Genomic DNA, 12355 nt, shown 5'->3' with positions numbered 1-12355 from the left:
ATATTTCATTAATTTCAATTCAATTGATGTTTATAATAGAGAGAACCTAACACTTATATCAAGATCTTTTCCTTTACTAGAATTTAGTTATTGAGATTATATACATTTAAGGTCACTGGAACGTTATTAATTTTGAATTTTTCTAATAAAGGGGATGTTAGGAGTCACCCCATATAAATAATTGCTTCCAACTATTTCAGCCTCAAGATCTCAGTTTCTTGTCATGGACCTTACTGGTTACTTTCCTTCCTTAAGCAGAAGAGAGGAAAATGAAAACATCTGCCAACCTCAAACCTCCATGGGAGAAACTGAGATATAGAGCAGACTTGTACTGGCTATGAAACAATAGAGGGAGAAACAGTATTTCCCTACTATGGTTAATAGATACAGGCTTCCAGTTCACAAAAATATCTGTAAATGGAGTTTTAGAAGTCATTCACACTTGATTAATATCTTCATCCACTGATTGAATTAGTAACATTTAGTACTATTAGTAATTCTAGTACTATGCCACATTTTAACTTTTGTTTTCTCTTCATAACAACTGTAATAAAACAGGAATTAATACTTCACTTTATAGCACAGGGCAAAAAGCTTATTAACAAAGTTAAAAAAAAACTCATGCAAAGCACACAGATATTGAATGCACGCCTATCTGACGTCAAAGTTTTTTTCTCTTAATATCTGTATCATGTTGTGTATGCCTGTTGTGAGGTGTTCTGGGTGATACAAAAGTGAATATGAGGTGGCCTCTTCTCTAAAGTAGCATACCACTTGGTAACGAGATAAAGCCACACTTAGAAAATTAAGATGTAAGAAGGAATGTGATTGGTGACATGCTGCAGCTATTTTGTGACAGGACTATTCAGGGAAGGCTTCACTGAGTTGATGTTGAAGGAAAGAGATAGACGACATAATAGATGGAGAAGGTGCTATGAGCAAAGCCTAAGAAAGTATGACCAGCTGCCACAAGCATCAAGTGGTCAAGGCTTATTGGCTGTAAATCCTTTTTAGGATGAGTACAAGATAAAGTGCAAAGATAAATTTGGGGGGCAGTTCTTGGACACCTTTGGAAGCATGGCATAAAACAGCCCAGAAGCATGGTAACACTTTCACCAAGAAATAATACGGACCTTAAAGAAAAAGATGAACCTGAAAGTGAAAGGTAGTCACTCAGTCATGTCCGACTCTTTTGTGACGCCGTGGACTGTAGCCCACCAGGCTCCTCTGTCCATGGAATTCTCCAGGCAAGAATGCTAGAGTTGGTTGCATTTCCTTCTCCAGGGGATCTTCCCAACCCTGGGATTGAACCTGGGTCTCCTGCATTGCAGGTGGATTCTTTACTGTTTGAGCCCCTAGGGAAGCCCTTATAGAAAAAGATGTCAGACAAAAAAAAAAAAAAAAGAAAATCTTTTTTCCTTGAAACATATGTCTAACTTTATCTTAGAGCCAGATATCTAGTCCATTCCTTCCATTATGAGTAGCTTGTGCACAGTTTTGAGGGTAGATTTGAAGTCAGACTTCAGACACTTTCCTATTTAATTGGGTAGCATTTCCATTCAGCACCAACTAATTTCCACTGCTTTTGACGGGCTGAAGGTGCAGGTTCACTTCCAGAATTTGACTAGCCTCACTTGAGACTTTAACTGAGCATATTTTTTGGATGTTGAAGCAAAGTCCTGAAAAAATGGTAGATTTATGGTGCACCCGAATACCTCTCTCATTGTAGACTGGTACTTTTAGCCATAGTTTTCTCTTTTTTTTTTAGGACACATACATACACACCACATATGTATATACATACATAAATATACACATGTATACATACATATATATATCTCTATGTATGTGTATATATTATATATAGACCCATACAGAGGTACACATGTCTACACATATATATTTCAAATTATTTTGTTTCCTGTATTAAAGCAAAGTATCCATACCGTTATTGGAATATGTTAACCTGAATAGTTTTCTAGGCAGTTTCCTATAGGTGATCTCATCAGAGCTTGCCATGACATGTTTTTTGAACCTGCAATATTAGTTCTCCTGCCCTGTTTGCTTTCCCAGGTTAGGGACTTTTTCAACACTTATGTCTTCGGATATATGCTCTGTCCCTTTCTCTCTTTTCTCTTTCTGGGACCCATATAATGTGAATGTTAGTATACTTGATGTGGTCGCAGAGATCTCTTAAACTGGCCTCATTTGTTTTTCTTCTCTGTTTAGCTTCAGTGATTTCCACTACTGTGTTTCCAGCTCACTGATCTGTTCCTGTGTCTCATCTAAGCTGCTGCTGCTGCTGCTAAGTCACGTCAGTCGTGTCTGACTCTGTGCAACCCCATAGACGGCAGCTCACCAGGCTCCCGTCCCTGGGATTCTCCAGGCAAGAATACTGGAGTGGGTTGCTATTTCCTTCTCCAGTGCATGCAAGTGAAAAGTGAAAGTGAAGTCCCTCAGTTGTGTCCAACTCTTCGTGACCCCCATGGACTGTAGCCCAACAGGCTCCTCCGTCCATGGGATTTCCCAGGCAAGAGTACTGGAGTGGGGTGCCATTGCCTTCTCCCTCATCTAAGCTACTGTTGATTCTTTCTAGAGTATTTCTTATTTCAATTATTGTATTCTTCACCTCTGTTTTGTTCTTCTTAATATTTTCTAAATCTTTATTAAAAAATTCTAATTTCTTACTCTGTTCATCCAAGCTTCTGCCAAGTTCTTTGCACATCTTTAAGTCATTAACTTTACCTCTTTATCAGGTAGATTGTCTATCTCTACTTCACCTAGTTCTTCTGGGGTTTTATCTTGTTCCTTTGGAAGATATTTCTCTGCCATCTCATTTTGCCTGATTTGCTGTTTTTATTTTTATTTTTTTAATATAAATTTATTTGTTTTAATTGAAGGCTAATTACTTTACAATATTGTATTGGTTTTGCCATACATTGACATGAATCCGCCACAGGTGTACATGTGTTCCCCATCCTGAATCCCCCTCCCACCTCCCTCTCCATCCCATCCCTCTGGGTCATCCCAGTGCACCAGCCCTGAGCACCCTGTCTCATGCATCGAACCTGTACTGGCGATTTGTTTCACATATGATAATATACATGTTTCAATGCCATTCTCCCAAATCATCCCTCCCTCTCCCTCTCCCACAGAGTCCAAAAGACTGTTCTATACATCTGTGTCTCTTTTGCTGTCTTGGCATACAGGGTTATCGTTACCATCTTTCTAAATTCCATATATATGTGTTAGTATACTGTATTGGTGTTTTTCTTTCTGGCTTACTTGACTCTGTATAATAGGCTCCAGTTTCTGCTGTTTTTATTTCTATGTATTTGGAAGGTTTGTTTTGTTTTCTGACCTTGGAGAACTAGTCTTTCATAGGCGATGTCTTATGTATCCCAGCAGTACACTCACCTCTTATCACCAGAGCTCGGTGCCCTTGGGGTGCCCCGTATGTGGACTACATGCATCCTTATACTGTGTGTGTGTTAGTTGCTTAGTCGTGTCTGATTCTTTGCAACCCCATAGACTGTAGCACACCAGGCCCCTCCGTCCATAGGATTCTCCAGGCAAGAACATCAGAGTGGGTTGCCATTTCCTTCCCCAAAAGGAACTATAGAAAGAAAGAAAGTGAAGTCACTCAGTCGTGTCCGACTCTTTGCGACCCCATGAACTGTAGCCTACCAGGCTCCTCCATCCATGGAATTTTCCAGGCAAGAGTACTGGAGTGGGTTGCCATTTACTTCTCCACCTTCTACTGCAGTGGGCTGAATACTGTAGATGGTCTGGTAGGCATGGCTATTCTTACCTCTCACCCCTACCCCTGCCTTGGTCAGTTGGTTGCAAAGCCTGCTTTGTGCAGAAGCTGCTGGCAGCTGGTGGCAGGGATGGGTCACAAGACAGCTCGGTATAGCACTTTGGGGATTCCAGAGGCTAGTGTTGGCCCTCTTGTGGGTTGACCTGGGATCCAGGACAAGTGTTTGTGGGGCTGGGGGTCTTTGATCAAATGTTGGCCTGCTGATGGCCAGAGCCTGTTCATTACATGGCCCATTGCATGGCCTGGAGTGTCCCCAAATAGTTTCAGCTCATTGGTGAGTGGGTCTGGATCCCACAATGACTGGATGAGGTGTCCAAAATGTCTTAGAACGGGTATCCTATCAGCCTGGGGTAGGCAGAGCCAGGTTCTGGGTTCTCCGGCTGCACAGCCCTGGGGGTCCTGGAGCTGATGTAGGGTGGTGTCTGTGTGTTGCTGGGTGAGGCCAACTCCTGACACAGCTGGCTGCAGGGTCTGGGGTGTCCCAAAGCTTGTATAATCCCACTAGTGATCTAGGGGCTGGATCCTAGGGTGCCTGGCTGAGAGGTCTTAGAACTGGTGTTGGCCTGCTGTTGGATAGGCTGGGTTGTGACATGTTAGGCTGTGGGGGTACTGCCGTGGTCCTGGAAGTGGTGTCTGTCTCCTGGTGGGTGAGCCCTGGTCCTGGGGTCTCAGGCTGTAGGACCCGGGGTCCTGGAGCTGGTGTCAGCGTGCTGGTGGGCAGGGCTGAGGCCCTGGGGTCCTAGGGCTAGTGCTGGTGCCCTGGTGTGTGGGGCCAGGTCCTGGGCCCTCTGGTGGGCAGGGGGTTAAGGCAGTAGTCCTGTTGGTAGATGGGACCGTGTTCCCACCCAGCTGATTGCTTAGCCTAAGGCATCCCAGTACTGGTGCTGACAGGCTGGTGGGTAGGGCCAGGTCCCAGAGCTAATAAGTTCCAGGGAGGATTCTAAAATGTCACTTGCCAGCACACATGTCCCTATGCTAGGACAACTCCCCATGATGGCTGCTGCCAGTGTCTGTGTCCCCAGGGTGAGCTCCAGTTGCCTCCTGCCTCTCCAAAAGGCTCTCCAAGATCAGCAGGTAGGTCTGACCCAGGCTCCTTTCAAATGACTGCTTCTGCCCTGGTTGCCAGAGCGTGTGAGATTTTGTGTTGTTGTTGAGTCACTCAGTCATGTCTGACTCTTTGGGATTCCATGGACTGTAGCCTACCAGGCTCCTCTGTCCATGGGAATTTCCAGGCAAGAATACTGGACTGATTGCCATTTTCTTCTTGGAGATCTTCCTGACCTAGAAATCAAACCAGCATCTCTTGCATTAGCAGGTGGATTCTTTACCACTGAGCCACCAGGGAAGCCCCATGAGATTTTGTGTGTGCCCTTTAACAGTGAGGTCTTTTTCCTACCGCTCTCCGGGTCCCCTGACTGGCCTTCAGACCTTAACCTTTTGGTGATCATCTTCCTGGTACAGGATCCCCAGACTGGGGAGTCTAATGTTGGGCTTGACCTCTTTGCTCCATGTGGAGACCCTCTGCAGTTGTGATTGTTCTCTCATTTGTGGGTCACCTACCCAGGGGTCTGACTGTGCCTCATCTCCACCCCTTCTACCTGTCTTCTTGTGGTTCCTTCTTTATATCTTTAGTTGTAGAAGATCTTTTCTGCTAGTCTTCTGGTCTTATCAACTGTTGCTCTGTAAATAGTTACAAGTTTGGTGTGCCATGGAAGGAGGTGAGCAAACAGTCTTCCTACCCTGCCATCTTGGTCAGTCCCCTTGTCTAAATGCTTCCTAAATGTCAAAGCATAATGTGTTTGCTGATTCCCTTATAAATAAACTAGTAAGTATGTTGTCCAAATAGAAAAAAAACCCTGAATTTTAAAAATAAATCTTGTAAAATGGATGGATTTAACATTGTTTTTAATTAAATAGTGATCTCATTAGCAATTTAAGAGAAGCTTATGTCTCTCTTCTTTGAAAGGAAAAGAATAAACCATTAATTTATTATTTCAGTTGTACCACAGTCAGCTATTGCTCCCTAATCCCTCATATAAAATGTCCCTGGAATTAAAAAATAGTGCCCTTTACTATAGCAATAGCATTTGGAATAATGTCTATCCATGATAGATTTATACCCACTAATTTTAGAAGGCAGCATGTCTCTTCAGATAAAGAATGATGGAAAAGAGCCAGGGAGGGATTTCCTTGCTGGCCCAGTGGCTGGGACGCTGTGCTTCTACTTCAGGGCATGCAGGTTCCATCCCTGGCCAGGGAACTAAGATCCCATATGCCACAAGGCCAAAAAAAAAAAAAGAATGATGGAATTCCATCCAAGGGGCTGCACACTGCCTCACTTCTGCTTAATGTGGGGGAGATAATCTGTTTCTCTAGAGGCCCACAAATGGTTTATTTGTATGATTTCACATTTCTAATCCATGTATCAAGTCCTCCAGAGCCTCCTTTCCTATGGATTCTCATTATTTAGAAGGGTCCATTTACTAGGCCAAATACCTGTTGACGAGTTAATTTCCAACTGACTGCCAGTGCTCCTAATGGAACTTCAATAGAGCAACTACAAATTTTTAAAATGTCATTTCAGAAAGTACATATGATGTTGGAAACATTCGGTAGTCTGCTGTTCTTTATGGCCATTCAGATGAAAAGTATTTCGTTTAAGAAAGTTGTTTTGATCCAAGAATTGTGATTATTTTGTGTGTGTCTTTCCTCACCAGTAGTGTACTTCTTGTTTATTATAGGATTCCTTCAAGCAAGAATTAACTTTCAGTAGCAAATTCATTGAAACTGTTCAAAATAAGCTACTTTTCTCTTCCTGTTTCAAAAGAAGATATCAGAATCACAAATTTAAGATGATGAAGTAGTGTACAGGTACCCACACCCCCACCCCACAAGCAGGGGACTACAGGGTCCTAGGTACACCTCCTGTTTTCGAGGCCTTATCACTGCTGAATGGATTCCTCTAACAAAGACGCACAAGACAGGAGCTCACTTTTATTTGGTAGAGATAGGATTCATCTTGAATAATTTACATTGGGTGGCTATTCTTGTGCAAACTAGGGGATGAATGTTAAATGATAAAAGTGATCATTTTTGCCTTATGGAAGGACATTGCTGTGAATTCAGCCATAAACTTCACTCTGCAGCATATTAGTAAATAACAGTAACAGAAAATGTTGGAAATAGAACATGCGTAAGTAGCTCTTGTTTATTTATTAACTTTTTGCTCCTGGACAGGGACGTGAACCCTGGGCCCTGTATAAGTAGCTGTATAAGACTGTACAAGTAGCTCTTATGTTAAATCAGATTCTTCTAGTGCTTAAGCAAGGCATTCATCTTTGAAACTGCAGTAGCTCCTTTTGGAACATGATCAAGAAGCTGTGATTGAGAAAAGAGAAACAAACACAAAAAACCTGCTATCTGTACATATAGTTGTTAAAAATAGGAGATGGTGGGAATTCCCTGACAGGCCAGCGGTTAGGACTCTGTGCTTTCAGTGTGGGCCTTGGTTCAATTCCTGGGCAGAGAACTATGATCCAACAAGCCATGCAGCGTGGCAAACAAACACACACACACAAAAGCACACACATATGAAAGAACAGGAGATGTGACAGTATTTTCTTTTTTTAGTCCTGAGAATTTGATTGTTAAGTTCCTATACAATATAGCAGAGCTTTACAGTAGTGATTTGAGAATCTTCCATAAGAACTAAGAAAACTAAGGATAGTGTTATGAAGAATAAAGCAAACTACTTTTCCTAAATAAAACTAAGACTGTTGGTTTGATGATTCAAGTTAGGAAATAACAAAACAAGCTGCGCTTTAAACCCTCTGAACATAGGGTTCAGGTGGTAAAGAATATATGGCAGTAATTCTTCTAAGAATAGGAACAGAAGGATAGGATTAAAGAAAGCAAATGGGATCTGCCACACAGGTATATTTGAGATGCCTTCACTCCAAGCATGCGGTCAAAAGGAGATAAAAGAAGGAAAAGTACTATAAATTCAAAAGTTCCTATTCCTAAACACAGAATGGAAAGGGACACACCTTTCTCCCTATCTCCCTCCTTCCTTTCTTTCTTTTTTCCTAAACCAACTACTGATTAGCTAAAGTTCAGTTCAGTTCAGTTGCTCAGTCATGTCCGACTCTTTGCAACCCCATGAATCGCAGCACGCCAGGCCTCCCTGTCCATCACCAACTCCCAGAGTTCACTCAGACTCAAGTCCATCGAGTCAGTGATGCCATCCAGCCATCTCATCCTCTGTCATCCCCTTCTCCTCCTGCCCCCAATCCCTCCCAGCATCAGAGTCTTTTCCAATGAGTCAACTCTTCACATGAGGTGGCCAAAGTACTGGAGTTTCAGCTTTAGCATCATTCCTTCCAAAGAAGTAATTCCTTCCCAGGGCTGATCTCCTTCAGAATGGAGGAGATCTCTTAAGGTGGGATCTCTTAAGAGCATTTAAAGATCCACTTCTTAATTTCTTGCTTTTCAGGGTAAACATGACAAACTACTTTAACATTCTTCCCAAATATTTAATCATTTTTATTGTTCTCTGGACCTTAAGCAGTTTTTCCACAAACTTTATAATTAACACACTTAAATAGATTCAAACATTTAAGGAATGATCTCCTGGTAGGTGACATTTGATGATGAGGAACAGCCATCCTGAGGTGCTCATATGGAGGTTTTGCTGATCTGGTCCTTTCATGAGGAAGCAACTTGGGTACTTGTTCTCATCAAAATAAAGCTTCCAAATTAAGAGATAGCACCGATGTTTCCTTCTCTGACCATGCCTTAGGTTTATGATCTAAATGCAAAATAAATAGTATCTGGCAAAACATGGTTTGATCTGATGATTGGCTGGAAAATACCTCACATAGAAAGAAAGTACAGTGCCTACCATAACAAGCTGGTTGCTTAATGAAATATTTATGGGCATGTTGGCCGATTAGAAAAACAAGGGGAAAAAATAAAAATATATCCTGGATAGTATTGATAAATAACATAATTGGACTATCAGCCCAGAAATTATGAAAGGGTAAGGAAGCAGTGTATAAAAGTCAGTGCCTGTAATGCAGGAGACCCAGGTTCAATCTCTGGATCTGGAAGATCCCCTGGAAAAGGGAATGGATACCTACTCCAGTATTGCTACATGGAGAATTAATGGACAGAGGAGTCTAACAGACTACAGCCCATGTGGTCACAGAGTCAGACACAACTGAGTGACTAACACTTTCACAACTGAAAGGAGCATTTCTCTTTCATGATTTGTGATATTCTTCCTGTGATTATATGAGAGAGTTGTGATGTACTTTATAGAGCAGTGAGCCCTAAGAAATGAGGCATCATCTTTAACCCCTCATTGTGGGTTTCCACCAGATGTTGTTGTCTTTGACAGTGTGAATATCCTCAGGGGAACTGAAAAAAAGAAATGCATAGAACTTGATATCTTTTCTGTCCTTTTGTGTAAGATTGTCTGATGCAAAATAATTCCCCAAGCATTTTCTTCTCATATGCAAGGAGGCCAGTGGGAGAAATCATAGATGGGCTATAAGCCACTCTACATCTGACTGCTTCCTGCCACCTAGAAGGACACCTCTAGGTCTCAAGCCACATCTTTGTATAGATCTGATGAAGAATTTGCATGGGGGAATCTTCTGCAGTTTAACTTAATTGGCTTGTACCTAAGTAGGGTGAATACAAAGATACTCCTTAAACAGTAATTAGAACCTTTTCTCTAGGCAGATTTAGTACTACAAGAACCTGATTATTATGCAGTCCTAATGTATAGACTTAAAAGAGGCTTCATCTGAGTAGCCGGCCCACATGCTAGACAGACTTTACAGGAAGTTGCACATGGGTACCATAAGGGCAGATATCATGGGAAGCTTTATTTTTGACTTAGTAATAGGATTAATGCCAACCAGTTATTAATATCATTATCAGTTGGCTGATAACCAGTTAATAAGGATATTGCTCAATCTTTTCTTCTGTCATAGCTATCCAATAGTTGGAAAAATAGAAAATTTTTTCAAGAGAGCGAGTTGAAGTTGTGTATAATTTCTTACTCATCTAATTAAAATGTTCCGTTAATTATTTTCAGGGTTACGTTTTTTAGAAGCTGGTAATCTAAATCTTAACAGATCTTAGAACATATTTGACTAAAACAGTTGAATTGCAGACTTCACAACACAGTAAATCCATTTTTTTGTCTTTCAGTAGAATCTGACTTCATATAGAAATTTCATATCTACTTGTTTGTAGTGATTTTTGGTGATCACTGTTATAACTTTATTTTTTCTAAAAATAATGTATACATATTAAAAAAGAAAATTACTTAACCAGAAAAGCAAGTAAAAATTACTCATAATTCCATTACCCAGACAAACCTCTGTTAACCTTTTTGTTGAATATCCTGCCAATCTTTTTCTCCTTGTTTGTGTATCATCATTAAATTTTTTGTTTTATTTATTATAAGAAAAGATATATTATTCCATACATGTTCTTTGGATATTTTATGTTATTAGGTAGTCTAGAATCCAATTTTATTATCTACAAAGGATTCTCTCATATTTTAGTGTAGCAGTTTTGGTTACTTATATGTTTCCTCTGTTCCCTTTGCATTTATATGATACAAACTTCATGCTTTTGTACAAGTTAGTTTGTTGGAATTGTTGTTTTTAACTTAAGCTGTTCAAAGTATTGGAGCCAGAGCAATTGAACAAAGGAACACAGTTAAGGTATTTGTTCAAATCAGGGATTCATCACATCACTGAGGCTTAACTACACTAAATAATTAGTTAACTACACTAATTCATCTGAATGACCCTGGATCACCTTATGTTAGAATTGGAGGAAATCAGTGAACATGTGAGAAAAATATCTTTTAGAAATGACACCAATAAGAAGTATTATAAATAATTCTGCCTTTTAGGAAAATAACTCTACCTTCTAGGGAAACTCTAGTATTCAAAGAAGATGAGTTGAATACAAGTTCCTGGATAATAAATCTTTACCTCTATAGCCTGAGTCATTTGAGACTCCGAACAGTATCATGAAGTAGTAGACATATTAAAAACTAAATATGTGGACTTACATATTAAATATGTAAATATGTAGATTCACATATTAAATATGTAGACTCGTATTAAAAGCTAAAAGTTGCCATAAAACGCAAATTCACATGTGCCAGAGACATTGTGGATAAGTACATGATTGGTGACAATATATTTTATAGTTTGTCCCATAAAGTATAGTTCCAATATTTTATTGGAGTGAGATAGGGTGTACAATGAAGAAAACTTTGTTTAGCAGGAGCCCAGAACAAACTTGTCAAGAGGGGGAGATTTTGGAGAGTTTAAATCAGAGAATGTTGGAGAACCAAAGGTCAACATGCTTGTTCAGTGAGCTGATAAGGAGGCATTCTGGCACATCCAAGAAGTAGTGGGATTGGTCAGCAGAAAAGACAGGTGGCCACACAATCAAGCCTTAAAGAGGACAATAGTACCAAAACAAAAGCAGAGGAGAGGAGAAATATGGGAGCAAGGGAAGAAATAAACAGCAGCCAAAAAAGGCACCAAGGAAAAACTGGAAATTTACTCGGGTGAGCTGAGAGGCTATTCATGGAGGCAGAAGAAGAGAGTTGCTATAGCATGTTCTTCCCCATGGCTATAGGAGAGACAGCTTCTAAAACACAGGGATTCTGTATTCAAGGTACTGATTTGTTTTAAAAATATTTTTAGCCAAAGGTAGGAAAAGAAAGGATTTCCATGCTTCACTCTCTGTTGGTGTATCAAATTTACTAGAATAGGCATTCGGGAGCTTGCTGTCATAGTAGGTATGTCCTTACAGACCTAGGGCTTCACTCCTGATGATGGATTTTGTAGCTACCTCAAATAAAGTAACATGGGATTGAAATAATGAAATATGCGTGTGAACCCAAGAAGTCTAATGGTTGATTTTCTTCTGGGCTTGTTGCTTGCTGGTGGTGGCTGCTTTCTATTCTCTTCCAGAGTTCTGTTGGAAGAGTGCTGTCTTTTATTTTTGACAGAATGCTGATCCAGGTGTGCCTGTATTTTTATTGTAAATTTTTGTGGCGTTGCCTGAAATTTGTAATGAGAAAACTGACTGGAAGATGTGAACTGCAACGAATCTGTTATAATACCAAGCCTGGAGCTTCTAGAACCATGAAAATTGGTAAGCATGAAACAAAGAAGTAAGCAAAATGTAGGCTTTCTGTAATTGAGAATACAGTGTTATATTTCAGTACAATAATTGTAAACCACTTGTAAAAGATAATATTTGAATAGCTTTTAAAATTATCTCTTTTCCAGAAACATCACTGAGAGATTCAAAAAGTAAGGTAAGTAAAATTGTTTCTGTATTTTTCAGCAACTTCTCACTTGGAGGCTTACCTCCAATCATCCAAAAGTAAGAATTTTAAGAAACAAAATATACCTCTGGCTATGGGCTTCCCTGGTGGCTCAGATGGTAGAGAGTCTGCCTGCAATGCAGGAGACCCAGGTTCAATCCCTG

General features: G+C 40.3%; 1 protein-coding gene across 6 annotated transcripts in view; it reads left to right on the top strand.

The window, feature by feature from the left end:
* The window catches only part of ELMOD1 (ELMO domain containing 1), an 85043-nt gene that overhangs the window by 27909 nt on the left and 44779 nt on the right, over positions 1 to 12355 (top strand). For 5 of the 6 annotated variants that reach the window (XM_044929778.2, XM_025266953.3, XM_025266951.3 and 2 more), the window contains 2 exons: positions 11871 to 12016; positions 12154 to 12182. In XM_044929778.2, the coding sequence (XP_044785713.1) occupies positions 11871 to 12016; positions 12154 to 12182 (175 nt within the window). Of the gene's footprint in view, positions 1 to 11832; positions 12017 to 12153; positions 12183 to 12355 lie in introns of all 6 variants that reach the window. The other variant, XM_025266955.3, reaches the window with a different exon arrangement.

This window comes from Bubalus bubalis, chromosome 16 (assembly GCF_019923935.1).
Source record: "Bubalus bubalis isolate 160015118507 breed Murrah chromosome 16, NDDB_SH_1, whole genome shotgun sequence".
Lineage (NCBI taxonomy): Eukaryota > Metazoa > Chordata > Mammalia > Artiodactyla > Bovidae > Bubalus > Bubalus bubalis.
The sequence above is the reverse complement of the archived record's forward strand: the minus strand, read 5'-3'. Positions and strand labels throughout refer to the sequence as shown.